Source organism: Myotis daubentonii, chromosome 2, assembly GCF_963259705.1.
Source record: "Myotis daubentonii chromosome 2, mMyoDau2.1, whole genome shotgun sequence".
In the NCBI taxonomy this organism is placed as follows: Eukaryota; Metazoa; Chordata; class Mammalia; order Chiroptera; family Vespertilionidae; genus Myotis; species Myotis daubentonii.
In genome coordinates this window covers 215,146,318-215,159,041 of record NC_081841.1, presented here as the reverse complement: position 1 = coordinate 215,159,041, position 12,724 = coordinate 215,146,318, and the positions used below count along the sequence as shown (strand labels likewise).

Genomic DNA, 12,724 nt, shown 5'->3' with positions numbered 1-12,724 from the left:
GCACGGGCAGGGGCGGGCCTAGAATTCGGGGCGGGGACCACCGGCCTGGGCGCTCTCCTCACTTCATCAGCCTCTCTTTCCACAGATACGATGCGAAAAGGTCCAGTTTCATGGTGATTATAGCACAACTCCGGAATCTCCATGCCTTCCTGATACCTCATACTTCTAAAGTGTAAGTAAACCAGTGAGGAGCAAATGGCGGCCATCAAAACCGTCCACAGGAGACATTTACGCTGTCACCAAGCGGTCCCTCCGGCGGCGGCGTGCAGGCACGGAGCCGGGCGCCGGACCTACCGGCAGCAGATGGACGGGAGGAAGGGAGAATGTGAAGAAGCATTGGGGTTTGGATTGTTGTTCAGCCGATTCATTATTAAGAACAGGAACCAGGACTTTTTATCTCACTTTTCAAGCAGAAACTGTAAAATGCTGGGCTGTGTGTGGCAGGGACTGTGATGCTCAGCCTTGACCTCGAGCCCCAGAAAATGGCCTGCAAAGACGGGGACCAGGATGACGTGGCCTTAAAACAGTTGCTTTTCCTCCAACTCAGAACTCACTGTTTATTGCGAGTTACCGCCTGCGGAGTGTGCCTGGTCGGCAGCGGCCGGTGTACCTGTTGGGGCTCCTGGCCGCAGGTTGGAGGGGAGCCTTGAAGGGGAGAGGAAAGCACCCACTCCCCCCCCCACCCCCCCCGTTTAGTGCCATTTGCTGTAAACCACGAAGAACCTGTTTCCACGGGAACGTTTTAGGGTCCCGTAGTGGTTCTGAGGCGGCTGGTGCATAGCACTGGGGTCTGGAGAAGGAGCCACCCTTCCCTCCCCCAGCTCTCCGCGTGCTGGTCCCCGGAGGCGGGGAAGATGCTGCCGGCCCCCAGCCTCAGCCGCAGCCCCGGGCCCAGCAGGCTCTAGCGCTGAAGCTCCATGGTCAGTGTGGACATAACACACAGCCGCTGTGCCCTTCCTCAGTCGGCGTGTGCGTTTGCAGAGTGATCCATGGAGAGGCATCTCCTAGAACACGCCTCCCGCAGGCCTGGCGTGGGCGGGGAGGGCTCAGTGGGTGTTCTCTTCCTGGGATTTAAATGGAAGCATCTCGTGCAGTTTCCAAGAGTTGTGAGTCCTCATAGAATGTGCGCTCAGGAACTTTACTTTAAGGTAGTATTACAAGTTGTTTCTCCCTAACTTCTGAATGTTGCAAAGCATAGAGTCTAACACAGGTTGTCATGTCTGATACTTCTGAGATGCCAGACTGGGCTGTGGAAGTCCATCTGTTTTAAGTTTTGGCCCAGAATGCTCCTCGGCCCTTCTCCTCTGGCAGGACAATGTGTTGCATTCCGGGGACGTGCTCACCGCCGTCTCTAATTAAGGACTCAGGACGATGCTCTTGGGAGCACGTCACCTAGTGGGTCCCTCCCTCCCCAGGCTCAGAAATCACTTACAGTGGAGTTGGCTGTACATGGGCAGGTGGGGCGTTCAGCGTGTCTGTCCCATGGTGTTGTCCGCCTTCGCCTTCCTGCCATGTGCGCTGGCTGTGGCCCTTGGGCGTGGTGGGCTGTGGCCCATGAGTGTGGCTGGCTATGGCCCTGGGCATGGTGGGCTGTGGCCCATGAGTGTGGCTGGCTGTGGCCCTGGGCGTGGTGGGCTGTGGCCCATGAGTGTGGCTGGCTATGGCCCTGGGCATGGTGGGCTGTGGCCCATGAGTGTGGCTGGCTGTGGCCCATGAGTGTGGCTGGCTGTGGCCCTTGGGCGTGGTGGGCTGTGGCCCATGAGTGTGGCTGGCTGTGGCCCTGGGCGTGGTGGGCTGTGGCCCATGAGTGTGGCTGGCTGTGGCCCTTGGGCGTGGTGGGCTGTGGCCCATGAGTGTGGCTGGCTGTGGCCCTGGGCGTGGTGGGCTGTGGCCCATGAGTGTGGCTGGCTGTGGCCCTTGGGCGTGGTGGGCTGGGGCCCATGAGTGTGGCTGGCTGTGGCCCTTGGGCGTGGTGGGCTATGGCCCATGAGTGTGACTGGCTGTGGCCCTTGGGCGTGGCGGGCTGTGGCCCATGAGTGTGGCTGGCTGTGGCCGGGGGCGTGGCGGGCTGGGGCCCAGGGGCCTGTGCTGGGCACTGGTGGCAGGGGCGGGTGGGCTGGGAGCAGGGCCTGTGTCGCTGAGCAGGACGGACCTGGGACGGCAGCAGGGCTCTGCGTTGATGTGAGTCCGTCCCCCCTGTTTCTCTCTTTGCAGACAGTCTCAGGCGCAGTGGTGAACCCGCTGTGGCTGCAGGGCCCTGAAGTCGTTTGCTCTCTTGTCTCTGCAGGTATTTCAGGGTTGCTCTGCTCCCCTCCTCCACGGACGTCAGCTGTCTGTTTCGAACAAAGGTGCACCCGGCCACGGAACCCCTTCTGTTCAGCGACATGTTCCGAGTGGCCATCTCGCAGGCGGCCTTGCAGCAGAAGACGCTGCGCGTGGACCTGTGCTGCGCCCGCGCGCACCGCACGGAAGAGTGCCTGGTGGGTGGCCCGGTCCCGCCCCGGGACCCTCGCCCGCACACCCCCAGGTTTCTGGTTGCTGTGTGCCGCCCCGACGTCACCACACACCCACCCAGGGCGCCGACACACCCAGTGGCTGTCTCAGCTTCCATGTGAAGGCGTGATCTCAGGTTTTCGTTCTTTTTCCAGACCTTTGGCCTCTGCTTCTGCGCAGTGACTCTGTAGAGGCTGCTTTCCCTTCCTACCCTCTGACCTCTGTCTGTCTGTCTGTCACTGGGAGCTTGTTACTCAGTACGAGTCTGTGCTGGGTGCTCTGTACATATATCTCACGAAATCCTCGTCACTTGTATAAAAAAGGTATGGTCGCCTCTATTTTCAATAAAGAACCACAGAGAGAGGTGATGTACAGCCACCAAATAACCCCGCACACAATTCACTGTCACAAACTTAAATTGAGCAAGACACTGAGTATAGGGTCCCTGTGTCAGCTCACTCTCCCAGCCTTGGTAGCAGAGCGTCTAGGCCCTAGATTGTAGGAAGACATGCCCATTGTTAGTTCGGGCAGTTATGACATTAAATGCTAAAGCAGAAGACTTCGAACAACTGACAGTGACTTTTACGCACTGTCGTGCATCACACCGGAAATCCATTCCACACGAGTGAAATACGGTGCTCCAATGCGCTGGGTGGACGGTGGGTCTCTCACCGAGCCTTTCCCGCGGTGCAGGGGAGACACAAACACCTGTCCCCATGCACAAAGCTGAAAAGAGTGAAAGATCTCTCACTCATGTTTTGTCTGTGTATAAAAATGCCTGGTATTGTCTGACAATGAAGGCAGTTAGAAAGCAGCAAAGATGCCCTGGCTGGTGTGCTCAGTGGAGAGAGCGTTGGCCCACAGACTGAAGGATCCAGGGTTCAGTTCTGGTCCAGGGCACATACCTCGGTTGCAGGCTCCATCCCGGCCCTGGTTGGGGCGTGTTCAGGAGGCAACCAATCCATGTGTCTCTCTCACATCCATGTTTCTCTCTCTCTGTCTCTCCCCCTCCCTCCCACTCTCTCTAAAATATCAATGAAAAAATATCCTTGGGTGAGGATTAACAAAAGAATTTTTTAAAGCAAGAAGCAAAGATAGACTAGGCTGTCAGAAAGGCTTAGTATAAATATATGTGTTAGCGGCTCCATAAAGTTAATAAATATGTTAAGTGATCTTCTTCTAAAATGATACAGTTTAATTTAGATCCTGGCTGAAAGTGTGATTTGGTGAAATATTAAAACTTTTAACCTTTTTTTTTTATATATTCTAACTTAGTTAAAGAAAAATTGTTCTAATTTCTCATTTAAGAACCACCATCGAGTTTGTTTGTTTGTTTTTACCTTTTTCAGTAGATAATGGGCTTTTGTAAATAATAATCAGATCACTCATAATATACGATGTATTATGGTTTATACTTAGTCATTTGTATTTGTATTTTTAAACTTTAAAAAAAAATTTCACACTTACAAAATGTTGCATGCTTAGTCATTAGGTTGTGGCAAAACAGTATCTCACAAAACAATCCCAGAATTGGCTTTTATTTTTTTTAATATTTTTTAATTGATATCAGAGAGGAAGGGAGAGGGAGAGAGAGATAGAAACATCAGTGATGAGGGAGAATCATTGATCGGCTGCCTCGTGCACAGCCCACACTGGGGATCAAGTCCACAACCCAGGTGTGTGCCCTGGCAGAGAATCAAACCAGTGACCTTCTGGTTGATAGGTCGACGCTCAACCACCGAGCCACCGACTGGGCCAGAGTTGGCTTTTAGATTGGGATCGTTTCTTATTCAGTCACACCTGAAAACATAAGACATCTTCAGGTTTTTAAAAAAATGTAATGCTTTATGTCATGAATATTGCTTTTTTTAAAACCCTAAAACAAGCTTGCCCAATAATCTTGATGATATCAGGAGATAGAATTTAAACATTCTATCTCCTCTCTTTTCTTTCTCTCGCCTCCCACAGGCTGGAACTCAGATCAGTCTGGCCGACTTGCCGTTTTCCAGTGAGATTTTCACTCTGTGGTACAATCTGCTTCCTTCTAAGCAGATGCCCTCTACGACGAGTGAGGAAGAGCACGAGGGTCCAGTACTCCGACCCAACCAGCCGCTGGTAGAGCCCGTAGACCTGGTGAGTCAAAGAGAGGAGAAGGTCACTGCCGTTTCATAAACTAACACGGGGCGGAAGGCCGTGAAGCCATGTGCTTCATTCACTCGCTGTCCTTCCTTCCTCCCGCCACCTAGGAAGAAGGAAAGATAACTTCCCGCTGTTTCCAGTTGATAAAGGATCACTCGTTTCTGCTCACACTTCCTCCCATAAGCATAGCCTGACGTGGAGGCGCGTGGCTTTGGGTGACATGAACAACCCTTTGACTTACGTTTCTATTTTTACACGTGGTGTTCACTGTCAAGTTAGACATTTGAAACTGTTACATTTTTTGCAAAGGTTAAAATATAACCTTAGTTTCCGTTTGTAACATCAAGCTCCGCAAATATTTTCTATTACAAAGTGTGTTGTAACCAATAGTCACGCTTCACGACTTCACAGAATTGACTAAGGGGCCTTCTGTGAAGCCACTCGTCACCGATCTGGCATCTGTGGGTGCTGCTGCTGAGTCACGTTTATAGACTGACTGTGAGGGAAAACCTTACAGCGTGAGTCAGACGATTAAACAACAGGGCTCAGCGGGTCATCTGCGCAGACGCCATGGGCACTAGTGGGCGGCGGAGGGAGACCGGCGTGTGGGAGAGCCCCCGTGACACACCAGCGTCGTGGTCGAGACTCAGGCGTTCAGAGTGCTTCCATCATGTCCCCGTGTGCAAGCGTCTTCATAAGCTTTATGCCATATAATTCGCACAGCGTACAGTCCACCCCTTTAAAGTGTACGGCTCCCCATCTGGACCACACAGTTCAGTAGTTCTTAGTTGATTCACAGCCGTGTGCAACCCTCACCACGTCTAACATTAGGACATCGCTTCCTCCCAACAGGGAGCGCGTAGCCTTTAGCTTATAGCTCCCAGTTCTGACCCTGCACCCAAGACAACCATTCACCTTCCTTCCGTCTACAAATTAGTTAATTGTGGGCATTTCATACAAATGGAGTAATGCAGTACTTACTCTCTGTGGCTGTCTTTTACTTAGCGTAACGTTTTCCAGGTACACCCATATAGTAACGTATTAGTGCCTTGTTATTTCCAAGTAATATTCCACTGTAGGGATATACCACCTTTTATCTGTTCATCAGCTCATGGCCATTTGGGCTGTTGATACTGTTTTACTCTTATTAATAACGCTGCTACGAACATTTGTATAAACTTATATGGACATGAGTCTTCATTTATCTTGGGGACATACCTAGGAGTGGAATGGTTGGGTCAAATGTTGAACATGGTTCTAGGTTTCACATGTTGAGGAGCTGCCAAACTGTTTCCACGGTGGCTGCGCCATTTTATATTCTCGCCAGCACCGTCTGAGGTCCGTTTCCCACACCCTCGCCCATGGGGTTAATCTTTTTCACTCCAGCCAGGCTGATGGGGAGGAAGGGGTATCTCTGGGTTCATTCTCATTTCCCTAATGACTAAGATGTGGGGCATATTTTCATGGGCTGGTCATTAGTATATCTTTTTTTTTTTCTTTTGAGAACTGTCTATTCAGATCTTTTGTTTGCTTTTTAAATGGGTTATTTATCTTTTTATTATTGAGTTATGGGAGTTCCTCGTATATTCTTGATAGAAGTCTCTTATCCAGTAAATGATTGTAAATATTTTCTCTCATGCTGTGGGTTATCGTTTCATTTTCTTGATGGTTTTATTTGTAGTAAAGTTTAAAATTGTGATAAAAATCAAATTATATATTTTTTTTCTTTTATTGCTTATGTTGTTGATGTCACATCTAAGAAGGCTTTGCCAAACTTAACGTCACAAAGGTTTACTCCTGTGTTTTCTCCCGAGAGTTTTAAAGTTCAGTTTTATTTTTAGGCCTCTGGTTCATTTGTTTTTTTATGTGTGATGTAACAAACGGGTCCAAGTTCATTCTTTTTGTATGCGGGCATGCAGTTGTCCCAACACTATTTATTGAAAAAAACTACTCTTTCTCCCATTGAATTATCTTGCCCAAAATCAATTGACCACAAGTGTGAGCATTTATATTACAGGACTCTAAATTCTGTTCCACTAACCTACATGTCAGCACCACACTGCTTTGATTACTGTCGTTTATAATTATTTTGAAATCAGAAAGTATGAGTCATCAAACTTTGTTTTTCTTTTTCAAGATGGTTTGGGCTGTTCAGGGTCCCTTGCATTTCCATATGAATTTTAGCACCAGTTTATCAATTTACACACACACACACACACACACAAAATAGGGTATTGATAGAGACTACATTGAGTCAGTAGGTCAGCTGGGGGCATTGTTGCCTTAATGGTGTTAGTCTTCTGATCCATGAGTACAAGATGTCTTCCCATCTATTTAGGTCTTCCTTAATTTCTTTCAACACTGTTTTGTATTTGTCAGAGACCAAGTTTATGCTTCTTTTGTTAATTTTATTCTTGTTGATGCTCTTGTAAATAGAACTGTTTTCTTAATTACATATTCAGATTATTCATTGCGTAATTAATTTTTGTCTATTTATCTTGTATCCTGCAATCCTGCTGAACTCATTTATTAGTACTAATAGGTTTTTTTACTGGATTCCCTAGGATTTTCTATGTATAAGATTATATGTTCTGGCCGAAACTGGTTTGGCTCAGTGGATAGAGCGTCGGCCTGCGGACTGAAAGGTCCCAGGTTCGATTCCGGTCAAGGGCATGTACCTGGGTTGCGGGCACATCCCCAGTGGGGGATGTGCAGGAGGCGGCTGTTCGATGTTTCTCTCTCATCGATGTTTCTGACTCTCTATCTCTCTCCCTTCCTCTCTGTAAAAAATCAATAAAAATATTTAAAAAAAAAAAAAGATTATATCTTCTGAAAACAGGGTTAGTGTACTTCTTCCTTTCCAGCTACTTTGGGTTTCTGACTCTCGCCTGGCTTCCCCGGCTGGAGCTCCCAGTGCGGCACTGGGAGAAGTGGTGAGCGCAGGCCTCCTGTCCTGTGCCTGCCCTTCGCGGGAAGTTCAGGCTCTCGCCGCTAGGTGTGATTTTTGCTGTGGGTTTTGTAGATGTCCTTCCTCACACTGAGGAGGCCCTCCCCCTGGTTTGCTGAGTGTCTTTGTCATTATAGGTTATTGGATTGGACAGGAGCTTTTCAGCATTTATTGAGATGATCATGTGGTTTCTGTCCTGTATTCTATTCATATGGTTTATTGACTTTCAGATATTAAGCCAATCTTGCATTCCTAGGATACATCCCCACTCGGTCATGGGGTATAATCCTTTTTATATGTTATTAGATTTAGGTGGTTTTTTCCAGCAGTTTACTCTGATGTGCTAATATGATTTTTGTGTGTGTTTATTCTAGTGAAATTCTCCATCATTTTATCTGTTTTCTTAAATATATTAACTGTAAAATTATAAATTTCTTCTCTAAGTAACTGCAGTGCATAAATCACCGGTGAGTCTGCCTCTTTTAAATATATTTTATTGATTTTTTACAGAGAGGAAGGGAGAGGGATAGAGAGTTAGAAACATCGAAGAGAGATACATCGGTCAGCTGCCTCCTGCACACTCCCCCACTGGGGATGTGCCTGCAACCAAGGTACATGCCTCGACCGGAATCGAACCTGGGACCCGTGAGTCCGCAGGCCGATGCTCTATCCACTGAGCCAAAGCGGTCAGGGCGAGTCTGCCTCTTCTGTCTGCTGTTTCTTTCGGCCTCGTCACTGGGTGTGTTGTCAGTGGAATGCTGGGAGTTATGTCTGAAAGTGCAGGCTGCAGGCCTCCTCTGGAGAGGGTGCGCTCTCCTGGAAGGCAGCTCACAACTGGGGGCCCTGAATTCCAGCTTTTCTCCCCTAGGAAGGCGAGACGACTGGACTGCCTCCAGCCAGCTGCACATTGCTTTCTTTCTCAGCTCCTTGTTTGCACAATGGCAGCTTAGGAATGGCAGGAGCCTCTGTGGGGAGTCACTTTAGAGTCGCTTTCTTCGGTCTCTTGCGTGCTGGCAGCACCATCTGTTGGTCTGTTGGTCTGAGGGCCTCCCACCGGAATTGGCACGCGCCCCCCACCCCGGGAAAAGAGTGCAGTGGTGGTCGGTCTGCCTGCCTGCAGTTCCCTCGGCCAGGGCCTTGGCCCTCTGGTCCCCATCGCCTTTGTGGCTCTTCATCGCGTAGAAACCCCTGGAGTTTCTGTTGGTTTTATTCTGTTCCTCTTTCATAGTCTCAGCAGGAGAACTGGGTCTAGTCCGGCTTCCTTTTCACAACGGGAAGTCCCACCTGATGAGCAGCTCACTTAGTTCTGGAAGGGCATCTGTTCATGCCATCTGTTCCACTCTCCCCAGGATGCAGTGTCAGCCCTACTCGCAAGAACATCGGCGGAGCTGCTGGCCGTGGAACAAGAATTAGCACAAGAAGAAGGGGAAGAACCGGGGCCAGGAGAGGAGCAAAGGGGCCCAGATGGAGACTGGTAAGGCCTTCCCCTCCTTTTGCTGTTGGGAGCTCAAGGAGGATGCGCTCCGTTTCTCCTAAGAAACTTTCAGCCCAGCCTGTGGCTCAGTGATTGAGCGTCAACCTAGGAACCTGGAGGTCATAGTTCTACTCCTGATCAGGGTACATGGCTGGGTTGCAGGCTCGATCCGCAGGAGGGGGCGCGCAGGAGGAGGCAGCCAATCAATTATATATAAAACATTTTAATTTGTATGTATAACTAGAGGCCCGGTGCGTGAAATTCATGCGGGGGCGGGGGGGGGCTGTCCCTCAGCCCAGCCTGCACCCTGTCCAATCCGGGAGCCCTCAGGGATGTCAGTAGAGTTTGTACAGAACATATATGTTGTGAAGCCCCCACATATCACAGCACCCAAACCCATGCCATGGCTTTTGTTGATGACAAGGTCACACGGCTTGAAGGGTCTTCTGTTATTTTAATAGTAAAACTCCCTTCCCACGGGTTCCGCCCCTGTGGACCCTGAGCACAGGGGATCATGGGTATTTTTACTCCTCATGTCTTTATCCACGCTTAGCAGAGAGTCACTCCGTTCCATTGTACAATTAAGTTTACAAGACATGGCCCAGCCAGCATGGCTCAGCGGTTGAGCGTCGACCTAAGAACCTGGAGGTCACAGTTCGATTCTCGGTCAGGGCACATGTCTGGGTTTCGGGTTTGATCCCCAGTGCGAGGTGCGCAGGAGGCAGCCAATCAATGATTCTGTCTCATCATTGATGTTTCTATCTCTCTCTCCCTCTCCCTTCCTCTCTGAAATGAATAAAACTATATTTTAAAATTTTTTTTTTACAAGACACGGACAACTAACACCAAGTTATATTCTAGGGAGTGACAGTATTTTAAATGGTGGGGCTAACCTTAATATTTGATTTTCAGTATATTTCTATTTTAATCTGTAGGAATTAGGTCAAATTGCATGAGTTTGGCATTTTCGTACCTAACTATGGTGACCTTGCTGTTGGTTGCTGGAGAGAACTTTATTTTTCATGATCATTTAGTAAACAAGGCTTGGATCGTGATGTGTGTCCGCGGTTCCCTGCCCTGGTACCAGGTGGACATCCCAGGGTGCACTGTGCTGGGACACGCCGGCTGGACTTAGAGTGTGTCTCGCTTCGTTTCTCCGAAGGTTGGCGATGCTGAGAGAGGCCTCTGACGAAGTGGTGGCTGAGGAAGAGGCCGACGTGGCGTTGCCCAGGGGCAGCAGGCGAATGGGAGACCTAAGCTCGTGCCCGAGTGTGCCCGAGACAGCTGAAGACACGAGGAGGGGAGGAAACAGCTGTGCCAACAGCCCTGGCAGCCAGCCCCCTGCGGGAATGCCCACCCTGGTGAGGACTTCCAGCTGCACTCTCCCCTACAGGCACCCTGTCGGCTGAGTTTGTCTCTTCGGGTATAACCACACCAAGACGTGGCGGAAGCTGATCGCCGTAGGCAACGGTGGAGTCAGCTGTCAGAGCATCGTAAATGCTTTAAAATTGTACCAGGTGTACCGGTTAATAACGCGGATTTTGTAATCAAAGAAAACACGATAATTTCAAGAGAAACATCAAAAGTGCTTTATTCAAAGTAATGTCCATTGCTAGCTACATATTTCCCCCATCTTTCAGGTAATTTGTGAATACTATCCCAACAGAACTTTTCTTGTTTTGAGGCAAACCATTCAGAGACCCAATTTTCCACGTCTTCGTACGTTTTGAAGTGCTGCTCAGAAAGTGTGTGCGCCATCAATCGGAACAAGTGGTAATCTGAAGCAGCAAGGTCTGGTGAATACGGCGGGTGGGTTAATACTTCTCAGGCAAGATCTTTAAACGTGTCTTTAACTGGTTTTGAAGTGTGTGATGGTGCGTTATCATGAAGCAAAATTACTTTGCCGTGTCTTCTGGGCCATTCTGGTCATTTCACGATCAACGCATGGTTCAAATTGATTATTTGTTGTCGGTAGCGATCAGTATTAACGGTTTCACCTGGTTTTAGAAGCTCATAATACACCACACCTTCCTGATCCCACCAAACGCAGAGCATTGTCTTCTTTCCGAAGCGATTTGGCCTTGCAGTCGATGTTGATGGTTGACCTGGATCAACCCATGATTTTGTGCGTTTGGGATTCTCTAAATAAATCCACTTTTCATCACCAGTCACAATTCAGTGCAAAAAAGACTTTCGTGCTGTTGAAGCAAAATTTTAATGATGACTTTTCGGTTTTCCGTTTGTCTTTTGTTCAGTTGATGTGGCACCCATTTTGCTTCCTTTAAAATCTTCCCCATTGCTTGTAAACGATCGGAAATCGTTTGCTGAGCAACGTTTAATCTTTCTGCAAGTTGTTTTTGAGTTTGGCATGCATCTTCTTCCAATAATGCTTGTAATTGTTGGTCTTCAAGCTTTTTTGGTAGACCTGGATATTATTTGTCTTTCACATCGAAATCATCACTTTTCAAGCTTTTAAACCATTGTTCACAGGTATCTTGAGATGAAGCATGTTCACCATAAGCTTCCCAATGTATACGATAACTTTCAGCAGCACTTTTCTTCAAAATAATGAATTAAAACTTCCCGCAAATGTTCTTTTTTTGCCACGAAATTTGACATTTTTTCCCCCTAACCCCCCCAAGGTCAGCATTCTGCGAAATTTGACATTTTTTAAAAAATATATATTTTATTGATTTTTTACAGAGAGGAAGGGAGAGAGATAGAGAGTTAGAAACATCGATGAGAGAGAAACATCGATCAGCTGCCTCCTGCACATCTCCCACTGGGGATATGCCTGCAACCCAGGTACATGCCCTTGACCGGAATCGAACCTGGGACCTTTCAGTCCGCAGGCTGACGCTCTATCCACTGAGCCAAACCGGTTTCGGCTGAAATTTGACATTTTTAAGCGTAAAAATATCTATGATGTTAATGCCTTCAGAAAATTTGACATATGAAGTTTTGAAGCGTGCTGTCAATACAACAAAATAGCATACATATCAAATCGCATATAAACATATATGTAACTCCATCTATTGGAAAAAAAAATCCGCATTATTAACTGGTACAACTGGTAAATGGGCCCCAAATATTCATTCCCCACTTAGCTTTTATATGAGAAGGTAAATAGTGGTACTTCGATCTGGTAACTGCTCTGTGACTGTGTATTAAAAGCATTTTCAGAATTTCCTGGGTAACACCAGCATGATTACTTAATTGCATTAAGTTTCATAAATGTTGTAAGTTTATTTCCATTTCAAACATGAAGTAAACGTTGAAAATCCACGCCTGTTAGAGGGTGTTCTGATTGGAGGTGGCAGATGACCCAGTCCAGGCACAGGCTAGTTCAGTGGCAGACACATTGAGGGGACGTTATGTTCAAGCTTTGAGGGTGCCGGCAAACTTGGGATGTTGTAACAAGCTTAGACAATTCCTTATTCCTGAGAAAAGCAATACCGCATGTACCCTGGCTGAAGACTTCATATGGGTGGGTACGTATAGCTGCATAGTCCATGTAGGCCTATAACTTTGCAGTAGATTTCATTTTCTTGTTTAATTACCTTTATCATTTATTCTGGAAAAAGCACTCATCCGTTGAATGCTATTTAATGATGAGGCATGTCCAGATAAGATTGTTCATAGAGCCCCGTTTACCTTCTGTCAACGGAAAC

The 12,724-nt window shown here is 47.8% G+C and overlaps 1 protein-coding gene across 1 annotated transcript in view; it reads left to right on the top strand.

Annotated features, from left to right (window-relative positions):
• Positions 1-12,724, top strand: part of WWC2 (WW and C2 domain containing 2) — a 130,008-nt gene that overhangs the window by 106,576 nt on the left and 10,708 nt on the right. The window contains exons 14-18 of the mRNA XM_059685737.1: positions 86-172; positions 2,288-2,480; positions 4,462-4,626; positions 8,929-9,053; positions 10,216-10,414. Coding sequence (XP_059541720.1) covers positions 86-172; positions 2,288-2,480; positions 4,462-4,626; positions 8,929-9,053; positions 10,216-10,414 — 769 coding nt within the window. The remainder of the gene's footprint in view (positions 1-85; positions 173-2,287; positions 2,481-4,461; positions 4,627-8,928; positions 9,054-10,215; positions 10,415-12,724) is intronic.